We start from the raw sequence: 15,821 nt of genomic DNA, 5'->3' as shown, positions 1-15,821 counted from the left end.
CGGCACCGCGAGACAACTGTGCTCAGGATTTAGATTTTTCACACAATTTTAAGATTCGACCACTTGTTTCACATGCCAGCCACTACAAGTATTTCCGCCTTAACGGTATTTATCCTTTGAAATGGCAATAATGTGATTATCAGCTTCCTTACAGTCAGTCTCTATGACGCAGATCTCATCGTTGGCCCAGAATGGGAGGATACATTGACAAATTCATGTGGGGGTCTACATATTGTTAACGTACAATTATGTGTATGTATTGATGTTAGTGTGGCAGCACCCTGCAGAGAAAAGCTAAGCTGGTATGGAATCATTCTTGTTCGGAAGAAATCATAACAGTTCGTCAATGACTAGGGTAATAGCAGAAGTAAAATTATCAAATTATTTGCAAATTAGTGGATTTTTTTTAGAAAAGAAAGTTTGCGACTAGTCTATAGAATGTATCGCTATGATTAGAGGATTACATATGTGTATACACTGATGAATATAGAATATTTATTTGAAAAGCTCCATGTCCAAGCCTATCAAATAAAGCCAACAAATAATGTATATTTCCGTGAAATTTCTTAACTTTATATGTAGCCTCACTCGCATTACAAGCCAGTAAGATTAGAGGTAGGGATTTCTATCATATTATTGTTACACTAGCTCAGTTTCAGCTTTAAAACTCCTAATTATTATACTTCGGTAATGATGGCGCTGGTAGAGCAAAAAATAATTAGAGAAAAATTGGCTCAGCAAAATTTTACGGAAGGGTCGATTAAATCTTGTTTTCCTCTGAACTCTACAAAGCTCCACACGAGTATAAGTAATGATGGTGTTATTATTTTCGATCAAAGATCAAGTCATTAAGTTCATCTTTGACAGACTTCAGCAATAAAGCATGATTCAATAATAAAAGGTTGTATAAAGTTAAGCCACTGATTTTGTATGCTACTGCAATTTAGATGTAAGGAAAAAAGGAACATTAGTTATCCTTTATGAAATGGTACTAAAAAATTTAAGAAAGGTCGATGTAAGCTGTATAATAATTTTATGTTATTTTATGAATGACACCCTATTATTTGTATGTATATTGTATGTGGAAAATTCATGTGATTGGCATCCATATATGAGTATGTCTAGTTATCGAGTTCTTTATATACTTTACCATATTTTGTTTTTAAAGCTGTAATTTAGTAATGTTTTTCATAATTGTTATGATTTTTCTAAGATTTCAGAAAGATGAGTATCCAAAAGTTCGTAATTTAATAAATAATCGTAATAACCAAAACCATACAGAAATAAAATTTTAGCAATTACTGCAACTCTCGGTACTTTACAACCTATAACTTTGACAACCTATATTGTAAAAACTGTAAGTTTAAAAAAAAAGATAGTTTTCCCATTCGCAGAATACTTATGTTAATCCAAGTAGGAATTTTGAATATTGTCTGTGCCATGTCGTCCCAATCCCAATGAATTATTTTGGATTGGTCTTCTAATCTTTTTATTCTGCCCCTGAGAAAGTATTTTTCTGCCGTGGGATGTGAATTTATCCAGTTTCTCAAGTCGTTCCCTAAGCTGGGCCAATCCTTTTTCCAGGTGAAACACACGACAATCAATATATGATTTAAAACAAAATCCGTTTAAATAAAACGACAATTTTCAAGTTTGCGTGAAAGCGAAGCAAAATTTGGATAGGCAACTTCATCCTCTTCCGATCTGGTCGCATCTCGAAATCCGAAAAGTGATACTCGCAAACTTCCGTTTAAATGAAACGACAATTTTCAAGTTTGCGTCAAAGTGAAGCAAAATTTGGATAGGCAACTTCATCCTCTTCCGATCTGGTCGCATCTCGAAATCCAAAAAGTGATACTCGCAAACTTTTTCGCTTGGTTTCAATCCAGTGCCGGATGATTTTAACCAATTTTGTTTTTTTCAGTTTGTCTTTTGGGACATGAACAACCTTAACGCTCTCTTTTGCTCACATTTTGTGGCACAGTTTTGCATATACTTTTGTGTACTTTTTCTTTAGGATGGCTCACACAGGGACATCTTTAATTTTTGCTTTATGAATAGAGAGTCTGCTTCAGTATTCTATGAGCAAAAATCTTGAAAATGTGAAGGCCGATGGAATAATGGAGTGCAACATAGACAGGACCTACGAATATAAGAGCATCAATAAACATAAAAATCTGTACGTGGTTTTTTGTATTTTAATTAATGTATTTTGTTTCTATAATAAGCTTTAAAAGCGCCGGTTTTTTAAGGTTTATTGCAAAAAATTCTCATGAACATTCGTGAAACGACTGACAAAACAATACCGAACGAATGAGGCACCTACTAAAACAAAAACATGAATGCCAGATGACAAGAAAGAATTTGTCAGGAAATACGAGTTGCCACATCTAGAAAATACGATAGTTGTTAAGCACTTATATCAGCATAAAACAAGGCGAATATAGGTGGAACCTTTCCAAAAAAGTTACTTTATTTTTCGCGATTTTGACAAATCTGGCGTGAGGCAAAGAAATTACATGTTTGTGAAAATTCAGTGAATGGCTTGGTAATATTGTGATTTGTTAGAATTCAACTAAACAAAATAATGAAAACGGGGTGCCGCGTCTTAAATTGTGGAAGCACAAATTAATATAATGCCTCCAAAAGCATTTAGTTTGCGTTTTTATATGGAAGACGCCGTGGCTAGAAAGTATGTGTGTGTATGTAATTTCGTGTGTTTGATTGCTTCCATTGGTTTCGCCTACTCTTCTTCTTCCCAAACAAGTAATTTGCCTTCCTTTTGTTTGTTTATTCACGGGCTCTGACGACACAGCGAATTCGAAAGGTGCAATCACGTATTCTATGATCCTTGGGCATAAAGTATTCAGTCTTAAGTTGAGCGCGTGAACGTGTAAACGTAAAGTAAGGCGATTAAGCATTGAAATTTAATTTTTTTTTTTTTTTTTAATATATATCTCCCCTTTATTTATTACAGTCTGTTATATATTAACAATATGTAATTTTTGTACAATTAGGGTCTATTATGTTCTTTTACCAATGTAAGAAGAATCTGTTATTATTATTATATTATTGTTTTTTGTGATTACACTGTAAATCTTATAGTTAGATCAGTCGGTGTGAGTCGCTTTAATCTTCGTCTGATATTTTCTGCCGGTGCTATTTTACGCATTTCTTCGTTTTGGTGGACTAACAGTCGCTGTATATGCTTAGTGCTACATTTGGTGATTGTTTCTTGGATAGTGTCTACGTTTAAGTCACGATGTATGGCTTCATTGGAAATAAACCAACCAGCATTTGTTATATTTCGTAATATTTTGGATTGTGTTCGCTGTATGAGCTGGATATTTGTGTTTTTAGCCGTTCCCCATATTTCTATTCCGTATTTCCAGATAGGAGTAATAATTGTTTTGTATATAGTCACTTTATTATACAGTGATAGTTTTGATGCTCGTCCGATTAGCCAACTTAATTGCCGGTACTTATTCTTGATTTGATTTCTTTTGTTAATGATATGCTGCTTCCATGTTAGTTTTTCGTCAATAGTTATTCCAAGATATTTTGCTGCTGGGCAGATTTTTATTTTGTTGTTTTTTAAGGTAAGATTGTATTTTGATGTCTTTTTGTTTGTATATATAACTTGTATAGTTTTGTCTTTATTAACTTCTATACCCCATTCGTCCAACCAATTTACTGTATTGAATGAAGTCATCAAATTGTATTGGCATTACTATTTTGATATTTATTTAGCAATGCAGTGGTGGAACTTAGAGCAATTATAGAGAGACATTTTGTTGGAGAAAAATGTAATAATATGAATCCGAAATTTAATTAGCATTAATTTAATTTATTTATTTAATTATGTTCCTAAAGTGAATACCTTAAGTTACATTTCTTTATCAGTTTGTTTTTTAATTTGTTTTAATTTTTTTATAATTTACTCATGGTGAAAATTTGAACCAATTTTGGAGTGTTTAACTAATGGCTGTACCTCAAAAAAGTTTGATTTAACTTTAAGGATAAATATAATCTGCAGACACTTTCAATATGAAATGGAATATTTTGAAAGATTGGAATGGACCAGCTGCATGTTTTTTTTTAACTGGTCTAAAACTGCTTATTTTAGAAATATTTATATTGGATTACATTTTTTTTGCCTAGTATAAACTGCCCTTATAATTGGTATTTTGCTGATGCAAGGCCGGACAAAAGACATTTCGCAGCAGGGTTGGGCATTTTGCATTACCACTAAATTTTTAAAGGTAGTTAAAATAAAGTTAAAATAATTCTTCAGTTTCCCACTGTTTTAACTATCCGCTTATTGCATTAATTATTTACTACACTATGCCCACTCATGTTTCGTAAGACATCCCTGCGTTAAAAATACCACTTATTAACATAGAAAAAGAGATAAAACACGAGCTAAAAAGTGAACCGGTAGCGTTCTAGTTCTCAAGTAGCAGTATTTTTCCCTGCAGGGTATTTATGTTGTCTGCGCTATGCTGACGTAGGTATCGAACTCGCCCATTCTTGTTCATACTCGTACATTTGATATTTATGATGTACTCGTGTTTGCCTGTGGTGTGGCGTGGAGTGTTTACAACCGATAAGCGAGCAACAAGTTGATTGGATAATAAAGAAGAGACAAAGTGGGTTACTAAAGCGTGTGATGAAATACAATTAAAGTCGATTTGTTGGGCTGTGAAGCTGTGAAAGGCTGAAACTGAATTGAATTGTGTGGCGGTGCAAAGGGTTGGGTAGTGTTTAGAAAGATCCGAGCAAATTAAATGAAATTAATGGTGAATTTTGCAATACAGTTGTTAGATTTTGTACTTATTTTAAAGAGCGTGAACACAAAGGAATTTGATGAGAGGAATGCTCGGCATTTCTTCATTATTTAATGCATAAGCAACTAATTTAAAATCCAATTTGAGTTGAGGTTATTAATTGGTAATTATTTTTATTTTTTTCCTTTTTACAGAAACCCCTACACAGCAGACAACACCTGCATCACCTATGATGCAGTGAATTCCGCCTATTTGGATGCGCGAAAACGAATACGTGAGTATAAGTTTAACAAATTATGAAATATTCCCCGTAGGGAGGTCCGCTGGTATCGAACTGGTGCACTTTAATTGTTAGTTTAGGATTGTGATTGCATAGTTCGAAAGTCTTCTTTGTTCGATGCAAAAAACTGGTGAGCTGCGCAACGTATCCTTATTCATTATCTTGAAACTATTACTAAATTGGCTCAAATTTTTGAGAAACTTTTAGCATTTTTGATTAAATATATTTTGAGCTAGGACTTCTCTGATAGTCATGAATAGGGAATTAAATTTGATTTAAAAGTAAAAAAACTGCTGCTAAGTTAAACCTACATATAATAAATTGCGCGAAAATACACCCTTTTGGAGGATTTATAATTTTTGCAAATGGCGTCGTACGTCAATCATATTTGACAGTTGCGGGCTAAACAGCCGCAGTATACAAACAACTAAGCAATGAAGCGCGTAAAGGTTCAATTAAAGATGTCCATCACTCAACAACATTTAATTTTATTTTTTCATTTAGTAAAACAGCTGGTTGGTAGCCCATTAAGATTAATTTTATAAGCTAACTAGCAAACCCGGCCCCCTTCGCTGGGCACACTAAAATAGAATAGATATGGTTTAGGACAGAAAATATATGGTTTTCATATTATTTATTTCTTTATTCTTTATTCAAGCGCTTTGGCATAAACAATATTTTTTGTTTTTCTATTTGTTTTTGAGTAAATATAAAATATAAATTGAAAATCAGGAAAAAAGAAGATAGTTTTTAAATTTCAAATCAACGCATATGAATAAACAATCGTCTTTTTTCCTGATCATCCATGAATTTTTCGTTTCAATTTATATGTTTTATTAAGCATTGGAGCTTTTTTAACCATTATCCATTTATGTTTTTCAAAAAAAAAAACGAAAACAATTTTTTTTCCACGAACACATAATTTCATTCGGATTTCACATTAAATTCTCAAATTTCGTAAGAAATTATTTACAGTTCCAAAATCCACTCCAAAAAAATTTACAAACAATTTTTACATGTTGCACTTACGTTTTTTCCTTATGGCATCCAAAGAAATATTGACACATTGTAACTCACACTGTCAATTTGACAGTTCAGTTCCGCCCCAAGCGTTAAAAAAGTAAGCGACATTTCGGCTGGTTCAAAAGAACGCTGTACCCGTTGCCAGTGCTCCGAATTACAACCAAACTTTACGAAACCCATTTTCAATACTTAATTAACAATGTGCGTAAGTTTGGTTTAATTCGGTGCAAAGACACGGTGGGTCCACGTTTTGGCATATATTTCGAGACCCTAGTCATCAATAGGTATGAAAATTACCCCGTATTAAAGCACTTATCAACAGCTTTCATTTGATACCCATATTGTACATACACAACCAAAGGTTACCTGGGTCCACATTTTGGTCTCTATCTCGAGACCCCAGTCACGGAGCGGCATGAAAAGTACTCTGTACTAAGGCATTCACCCACAGCTTCAATTTGATATCCATATTGTACAAACACATTCTAGGGTCTACGTTTTGGTCTCTATCTCGAGACCCTAGTCACGGAGCGGTATGAAAAATACTCTGAACTAAAGCATTCACCAACAGCTTCCAATTGATACCCATATTGTACATACACATCCGAAGGTTACCCGGGTCCACGTTTTGACCTATATCTCGAGCCCTATCCACCAATAGGTATCCAAACTCTACGGAAACCATCTTCAATACCTCCTTAACAATGTGTGTAAGTTTGGTTTAATTCGGTGCAAAGACACGGCCGGTTAGCGAACACACGCAAAAAGTTGACTTTATTTTATATATAAGATTTTTTTCAGTTTGTGTCCGAAAAATCCAAATATCTTACGGAACCCTATTTTTTTCCAAAATAAAATGTAATCCATGTTACTCGTGGATAATGTAGCTTTCGAATGGTGAAAGAATTTTTAAAATCGGTCCAGTAGTTTTTGAGCCTATTCATTACAACCAAACAAACAAACAAAGTTTTCCTCTTTATAATATTACTGTAGATGAAAAAAAAATCGTTTCCGTTGCTGGTGCTGTTTACAATCTCTTCCCACCTCCCGAGCAATTTGTTCATGCCGTTCCGCCAAAAATCGCTTGGTCTCGTGTCAAAGAAGTTTGTGAGCCAGTTTTTAAGGACCCCTTTGCGAGGAAGCGAAAAAGATGGTAATCGGTCGTTGCAAGGTCCGCAGAATACGGCGGATGCAGGAGGGCCTCCCTTTCGAGCACTTAGAGTGCGGCTTCGAAGAATTGTGCATCGTGGCGTCTGGCGTTGTCGAGAAGGAGTATGGTTTGACCATGTCGGATGTTTTTCAATCGCACAACCTAATACGCGCGGTGTATCTGGGAAATGTAGAGCTCCTTGTGGACCGTGCCATTCTTTTCGAGCATTTCCCAGTGAATCATGCCCTCCTAGTCCCACCAAACACATATTGTATCATTCCCTTCTTTGGATGAAGATCCACCTTGATTCTCGGCTTTGGCGTATTTCCTGGAGTAACTCACTCTTTGTTTCACATTGATGTAAGGGCACCATTTCCCATCTCCCGTGCCGATTCGGCACAAAAAGCGCTGTATTTGACCGCGTGTTGCTCGATGGCGGACGAGATGCTGAAAAGCAATTTGAAGGCGGCCTTCTTTGTTGATTTCGTTGAGCTCGTGAGGCACTCAGGCTCCCAATTTTTCAATAGATCCCATGGAATGAAGGTAATTGAGAAACGTTTTATGATTGCAGTTCATTAGTTCCGCCCTTTCACGACTGGTATGGTGACCGTTCTCCTTCAAAAGTGATTTGAGACGTTCTTCATCGAATTCAGAAGGCCTTCCGCTGCACGACGTGACATCGTCCTCAGAGTCCCCATTTTTGAACTTTGCAAGCCATTTCCGTCTAGAGAATCGCCTATAACACCTTCTCTATATACGTCGCAAATGTCCTGGGCTGCTTCGGCAGCCTTTTGAACTCGATGAAAAGCCAAGAAGAGCAGGTGTCGAAAATGTTGATTTTTTCCTCCTGGGTATTTCATTTCTAAGCCTCAAAAATAAAAAAATAATTAAATAACTAAAAAATATAATTAATTTCGTTTTGTAAAGCAGAAAGAGTTCTATCGAATGAATACCTACCCTTTGCCAAAGAGCAAAGGAATCGTTGTAAAATAACAGAAAATATAGAAACGCTATGAACTTATTGCTGAACCCAATATGGGGGGCTTTTCACATAAATAACATTTTATGGATTTATTCGTGTTTTATAACATCGGCGCTGGTATTCACGTGCTTTGGACACTGCAACCATCCATGTGGAGGTTGGCTCTCAATGAAGCCTGCCGATCGCGTCTTCCCCCATGATTCAATGCTATCTCGTTGCAGCACGTGAATTCCTGCCGAATTACCTCATCATCAGAAAGATAGCAGTGTGAATTCTCCATCGATGTGTAACTGAGGCGAAGCCACCCGATTTCATCAGTTGGCAGGCTATCACGGGCAGCAAAACTTGGAGTGTTGTGCCCTGATTTAAGCGGTGTATCAGGATGCATTCCATACCATTCCGGTCCTTAATATACCGACAAAAACCCCTGAGCTAATAATTGCCCATAAACACATTATTTTGAACCAGTTGCTTTACTTACAAATTTTACTTTTCCTCTATTTTTACTCAAATTTCTAAAGTTAGAAACCCAGTCTCGATTCGTCAAGAGACCACGAGAAAGCTGCTTACTCAACAAACTTTTTATTATTATTCATCAAAGTTCTATAGCGGTTATTGTTATATTTAAATTATAAGCGAAAGCCACTCCGAATTCTCGCAGGTAACAGAGATATTGGAATTTTCTTTTAGAAGAGTGTCGCGAAATTATTAAGTTTTAAATTCGTTTTCTCATTAGCAAAAAATAAGTAATAGCTAACTAATAAAACAAATAAATTCCAAATTACAGATGTGGCGCAGCCGAAAGGCGATTGGAAGGCGGAAGAATTGGCTACGGTCGGTGAATTGCTGCTGGATATTTCGATACAGTTAGCGAGAACGTAAGTAGCTTGATTTGATGCAAATATATACAGAATGCAAAAAGAAGATAAATGAGCACAGATTGCGATATGGAAGTGATTGTATGCACTTAGATGTGTGAGTAAATAGGATGAAAAATTAATCAACTCGAAATTAATTAATTTTACTGAAATAGACAATTCACGCTCTCCAATTCTAATTTATCTATATGTATGCACATACAGTAGCGAGCATAACTGAGTGCATGCAAATCGTTTTGAGTATCTAATTTTTTTTTTGAATAATTAATTAAATTAAAAAACTTTAGTTGTTGAAAATTTTTTAATATTTTTTTTTTTTTAAATAATTAATTAATTGAAAATATTTTAGTATTTAAAATCTTTTACAAGTTTAAGTTTTTATATATTTTTTTTAAGTGAAACTTCTTAGGCGTCGATGGACGAGCGAGAATGGAGAGTAAAATTTCAAGGCCATGCAACATTTTGGGCATTTTCGTTCCGCGAGAGAGAAAAAAGATATAACGTAGAGGAAAAGGAGAGAGAGAGAGCTATACCTTATATATATCTTAGATACACTTTAGGCTATTTTTCCTGAGTTTTTCCTTGTGGTTGCTAATTTCTAGTGAGAAATAACACTGCCTACTTTTTGGCGCTTGTTGGTGCAAACTGGTAATATTATATATATATCTTTTATATTTTTGGTGCCTACCTTTTGGCGCTCATTTCCGTTTCCTGGCTAGTGTTTGTGCGTACTATAAAGTGCTATCCATTCCGGCATCGGATTTATTGGTATTGTCTTGCGGTAATTTGTGTCGTTGCTGCGGTCCTGGAATCGCTGCGCCTGTGCGTGTGATAAACGCTCCGAATAGTGCGCGTTGTTGTCACGGTTTGTGTCCGGCGTTTACCTATACCGGTTGACCCTTCTCCGATTTTTTGTATATACTCGAGTTCCCGAGCATGAACAGTTGTGCGGATACTCGTTGCTTATTTACCCTAAAATAATGAAACACAGCACAGCAGAAGTAAATTTTGTATATGGAGAAGAAGGCCCATGGAGTGGAAATAAAAAGAGAATGATGGGTGGCTTTTTATGCAAAGCAGGCAAGACTTTGAGGTTTACCATTGCGTGGCGAGTTAAACAAACGATTTGAGATAATTTTTCTATTCTTTGGAGCAACTGTTTAGAGCGAGTTTTAAACTCGGGACCTGTTGAATGAGGGAAGGGGAAAAGCATCAACTAAATATGTTTTCCTTATTATAAGAAGACGGACCTCCACATTCGGATCCTTGATTGAACTTTTATTTGTGGCTAACTTATTGCCGAATTTGCGTAATAATCCGAGCGCTTCCTCATTCTATCTTCAAAAAGGTGAATATTTGACCATTTTTTGCATTTATGAATACACAATTCGATCGCGCCCGAAAATTTGTATGCCAGTGTAATGATCATTCACTAACTTTGCCGTAAGATATTTGACAGAAATTGAACACCACTACATACACGCATACGTATTTAGCAACTATGCCGCCAATTAACTCTTGTGAGATAAAAACGAAAGTTGCCATGGCAAGAATTGCCACTCAGCCATGCAAATATTAAGTACGGCGCCGACATGTAATTGCCATATTTTTGCAAAAGTTATTTCGTGCCACTCCTATAAGTACTCTCGCATTCCACCACAACTTTCAATACGTTCAAATACATACGTTTTCCGTACATATTCATGGGTTTATATGTGGTTTTTTTAAAAGCCTCTTTATAGGTATATAAGTCTAGCTTTTCCATACTGTTGGAAAAAAGGACTGAAAGTGCCATTGTGAAAGGTATTCCAATTTATATTGTAAATTACTGCATCTGTATCTGTATCTAAGGTATTTACTGTATTTACTGTAAGAAAGGCAAATATCTACTACGACAGCCAGGTGGCAGTCAAAGCCATTGGCTTGTTGTTTATGCGCCCGAAATTAATCGGGGAATGCCTGATTTCTCTCGCGACTGCATCCGAATACTTTGGTATTACATAGGCTCATTTGGGTTCCCGATCACAGTGACATAGCAAAAAACTTGACTGATGAGCTGGCCTCGTGTATGGAATGATGGGCCTCAGCGGGAGCTGGCCTAGTGCGCAAACATGCAAATACGCGAGATCTTTCTGGCCTTTGAGGCTCTCAAAGCCGCAGCTCTGGAATGTGGGGGGCATCCTTACCGGCAATGCCTGTTAGGCATCCATGCGGTGAGACTTGATATTGTTTCGAGTCGTTTCTGCAGCAATTATTTTGAGGAAGAGGTGGAATCATCTCAACAACTTCTCCTCAGTTGCCCAGCTCTCGTCGGGCTAAGATTCAGACATCTGACCTCTCACTTTTGCTGGACCTGCCGATATAGCAGGTTTAAATATATATAAATACATACTTAATGAATTTCATCAGAAGATCGAAGCAGTTAACACAAATGTATTTAACCACCGTTTGGTCGTCATCCCTTAATCCAAAGCCTCTTCTTCCTTTTCAACCGTTTCGGGTATTCCCCTTCTTTTTTTTCTTCTTCTGTATTTTCAATTTGGATTCTTTGGACTAAATGATTGATTAAATATGGGCCCTCGCGTGACCAGCCATTTATTCTAATCTACTTTCTAAATTTATATATATATTTTGTATTCCTGAAAAATTTTGTTTAATTTGGAACTTGTTTTAGATTTATTTAAAATGTGGTCATCAAATGACAGGTATTTAGAAGGGTTGAATTTATTTTTATATTTTTTGATTTTGATAAATTACACTGCTAGGTTAGGTTAGGTTGCAGTTGTCCACTAAGGGATACACTCAGGCTTATCGCTCATTATGATGCCGTATGAGAAACTTCTCTTTCTACTGCAACTTACATTTGTTGCGGGTCAAGAGAAAAACAAGAATAATTTTCAGCAGGTCTTTCCAAAGTACAATATTATTGCGGAAAGAGTTAAAAATGCCGAATGGGAACTACTGTTGCAATTACGTGGATAAGTACATTGAAAAATTCACTGTTACATTGGCATCAGCCTCGTCTGTGAAGAAATATGAGCCAATTCTTCCACCAAATGGTTTTTTTTTTTAATGACTTCGGGTTGCTCTTCAGTCCAAATATGGCAATTTTGCCATTAAGCAAAAAATGGGCTTATTGCTGAACAAAATTCAGGTTCCAAAATGTGGATCTTCGGCGAGTTTTTCAACCTCTCAACGACTGAAATTATGAGTCTTTTGAAAGATCAGCTGGATTCAAATTTTGCACTAGCTGTATTTGATACACTTTCAAGCCAATATCTTTGCGTAAAATTTCCCAAGCAGTGTCAGAGGATAGGCCAAGTTGTTGAGATCGACAGCGAATCGATTCCTCCGGGCCTTCGGCAAAACTTTCATTTACAGCCGGAATATTCTCTTCACCTCGGGCTATGTGTAGTCTATTCGGTTTAGTATCGTCCAGTAATATAAAATTATTTTCACTTAGGCTAATGGTTTGCCGAATAGTGCATTCGATAGGACGGTTATATCCACCATAAGTTGGCCTCAGCGCGCATTGAACACTTTTCACAGAGCGTCGATTTTCGTAATACAATTTTATGATTTGCAAATGTTGTTGAAACGTAAATCTTTCCATAATGAAATGTTATTGAATAGTCAAGCGTCATCTGTCAAAAAACCTATTGGAAAAGATATCTCTAACCTAATCACCTTTTATTTATTATGCAACGATTTGACCAAACATTTTATTTCCTCAACATTGGCATGTTTTTAATTGAATTTACAGTTACCATAATATTCTTTTCCACTTAATCTCCCTAATCAGTGCATTCTCATACCGATCACTATTTTGGTCACCCTCAATTTGTCGCTCAGTGTTATGAATAATTCACAGCAACCGTTTGTTTGGTTTTTTTTTCGACTAAATTCCTGATACCTTTGCCATTTATTTTGTTTGCTATTTTTGCCATAAGTAACGGATCTGACTGATATATTCACACATTTTTATTTACTCACAACAAGTCCAAACTCCCAGCTGAAAAAGACCCGTGCGATTGTCGGCTATTAAAACGCACATTATTTTGCGGTTAATTATTTTCTAAATTGAACAACGTTTTCGTTGTTGTTGCCATTTAAGACAGCTGTTAATTGCATATTTTGTACTTAACGGTCAGTTGTCGGCGACACTTCAAACTGGGTTAATTTGATAATTTTGCAATATTCGCAACAAAACCGTTTATGCGTATGTGTGTATGTATGTGTGTGCGAACAGAAGAATAATTTGGTTCGACACTATCATTATCATTTGCCGGCATGGTTGGAAATATTGCAAATGAATATTTTATTGAAGCAATGAAAATAAACACTACACAAAAAAAAGTTGCAAATGGTCCCAACTTCATAGTTGTTTGATTAAAACAATATTGGTAATGACTTCGATGTTCCTTATTGGTGGGGGTTTCAGTGGAATTGTGCTGCTCGTATGATATATGTACACACTCTGTCAGTTCTGACAAATTTTCGTGCGCTACGCTGTGAATGCTAAGTTGTAGGCGACCATTAGTTGAAGGCTGCGTGTATACCACCGTTTGGCATAGTTACGAGTCTGTATGGGTCTGCGCCACCGCATCCATGTATGTTGTTAATTACTTTGCCGTTAATTGTTGTTGGCATCACATTCAGTTCATGCCACATATAATATTTTTATGGTAGCAGCCACGCTCGATAATATCGGGTGTTTCTTTAAGACCTTCAGAGCTTTAAATGATAAAACAAAACAAAAATATTATTGGAATAATTTGTTTTTATTATAATTTAGTAGATTATTACCGGCGGCCTCGGTAGTCTAGCGTAAGTGCACTAGCCTGCCATCCCAGAGGTTGTGGGTGCGAATCCCACGGTCCTCGCACTTTTCCAAACTTACCTCATTTCCTGGTTTCTCTTAAAAAAAAAATTAAAACCAAAAAAATAAAAAAATAATAATAATATTAATTTCATTCCTCAACTCCAACAACCTTATCATTTCAAACCTTACTCCCGCACAAAAAGTCAGCGCATTACTTGCATTGTAGCTGCTAAACACTGCAAGCAACAAAAGGAAAAGACACAGTTACACATTGGAAACGTGGCGCCAGCAAGAGGAAGCGGGCATTCGCGGTACTAGTGCAGACACACTACATTTAACGAAGTCCTCAACCATTTGTGTGATCCTTCTGCCAGAAAAATGTGACAAACAGATGGCGCTTCAAGCCGTAAGAAGGCGTTGTCCCTAAGCAACGAAATGTGGCCATTCCCACTACTTAGGACTGGTAGCGGCAGGCTAACCACCTACCCTGTCAAAAATCAAAAAACAGATTAACGAAACCAACGCAAGACTGAGTCTTATCGAGGCCCTATGCTCCCGAGTGAAGTGAACAAGGTAAAACAAAAAAAATGTTTAGAATATGATATCGCCCATATGCCTGCCAGCTGAAACCAAATACCGTTTGGGTTCATATCTTGAATTTTCGACCACAAAAAAACGTTTACCATATCTCTGTAGCACTCACTGTTCACTGAAAAGTCGTTTCTAGCAGCATTTTCAAAGAAAAATTAGCCAATGATGCCACTACTCCAAAATGCGCACCAAACTGTCACTCTCTGAAGATGCATTGGCTTCTCAACGATCACGTGCAAGTTTTTCGATCCTCAGATACGGCGGTCTTGCTTGTTAATACGCCGAGATAAAAATCTCTTAGGTCAGAAAATGTGATTTCGATTTATTTCTAAAAACACACTGTTTAGGCTCCTCAATATTGACTTTGGAAATCAGTTTGGAAAATCTCCAAAAGTTGTCCAAGCGTAATGCGATTTATTTTGTTCCGCGGAGATATGATACTAATTTTCTCTCAAGATTTCCAGCTGAAAAGACTGACTGACTGTGTCAATAACATTTTTACAAAGAAACAAAAAACGACTACATGGGGCACCCTGTATACGTATTTACTTATCTAGATAACATAAAGCCACTGATTTTTCGTTCTGTTAATTTGCTTCTAAACTGTTTTTCATGCTTCTTTTTCTACATTTCCTTTCAGTTATGGCCTGTCGTATGAGGAAATCGAAAAAGGCCTACCCACCATTGACACATCGAAAACACTCATCCGCGATGTGTGTCCACCCTTCTTTGCGGGCGTTGAGTGTCGACCCGGCAAGTATCGACGCTTCGATGGACTTTGTAATAACATTGAGCATCCCACATGGGGCGCAGCTATGTCGCCGTTCCAGCGACTAATCGGCCCACTCTATGCTGATGGCATCAATGCGCCGCGCATTTCAGTCACTGGGCATGATTTGCCCATTTCGCGTGTTGTCTCGCGTACAATGCATCCCGATGATGGATACCACGATCACGCTGGCACTGTTATGGTTATAGCATGGGGCCAATTTATGGATCACGATTTCACGCTTACTGGCACTCCGTTAGGTGAGTTTTACTTTATGGCAAGACATCCAAATTTGCATTACTTAAGCTAAATTTTCGATTTGCCCACAGATCCCATCAATCGCAACGATCCGGAAGAATGTTGCAAGCGACCTCTACATCTAAAACATCCATATTGCAATGAAATTCGTGTTCCAGACGATGATTACTTCTATCGATTGTTTAATGTCAAGTGCATAGATTTCGTGCGTGGTTTTCCATCTCCTCGACCCGGTTGCCGATTGGGTGAGTATTAATAAGTTGAGTTACGCAGTGGGGCAG

At 36.8% G+C, this 15,821-nt stretch overlaps 1 protein-coding gene across 1 annotated transcript in view; it reads left to right on the top strand.

Annotated features, from left to right (window-relative positions):
* LOC129235829 (peroxidase) overlaps positions 1–15,821 on the top strand; it is a 129,472-nt gene that overhangs the window by 108,148 nt on the left and 5,503 nt on the right. Inside the window, exons 3-6 of the mRNA XM_054869873.1 lie at positions 4,982–5,061; positions 9,010–9,100; positions 15,154–15,542; positions 15,612–15,785. Coding sequence (XP_054725848.1) covers positions 4,982–5,061; positions 9,010–9,100; positions 15,154–15,542; positions 15,612–15,785 — 734 coding nt within the window. The remainder of the gene's footprint in view (positions 1–4,981; positions 5,062–9,009; positions 9,101–15,153; positions 15,543–15,611; positions 15,786–15,821) is intronic.

Source organism: Anastrepha obliqua, chromosome 1 (assembly GCF_027943255.1).
Source record: "Anastrepha obliqua isolate idAnaObli1 chromosome 1, idAnaObli1_1.0, whole genome shotgun sequence".
Classification (NCBI taxonomy): domain Eukaryota; kingdom Metazoa; phylum Arthropoda; class Insecta; order Diptera; family Tephritidae; genus Anastrepha; species Anastrepha obliqua.
This window is presented reverse-complemented; position numbering and strand designations above follow the sequence as displayed.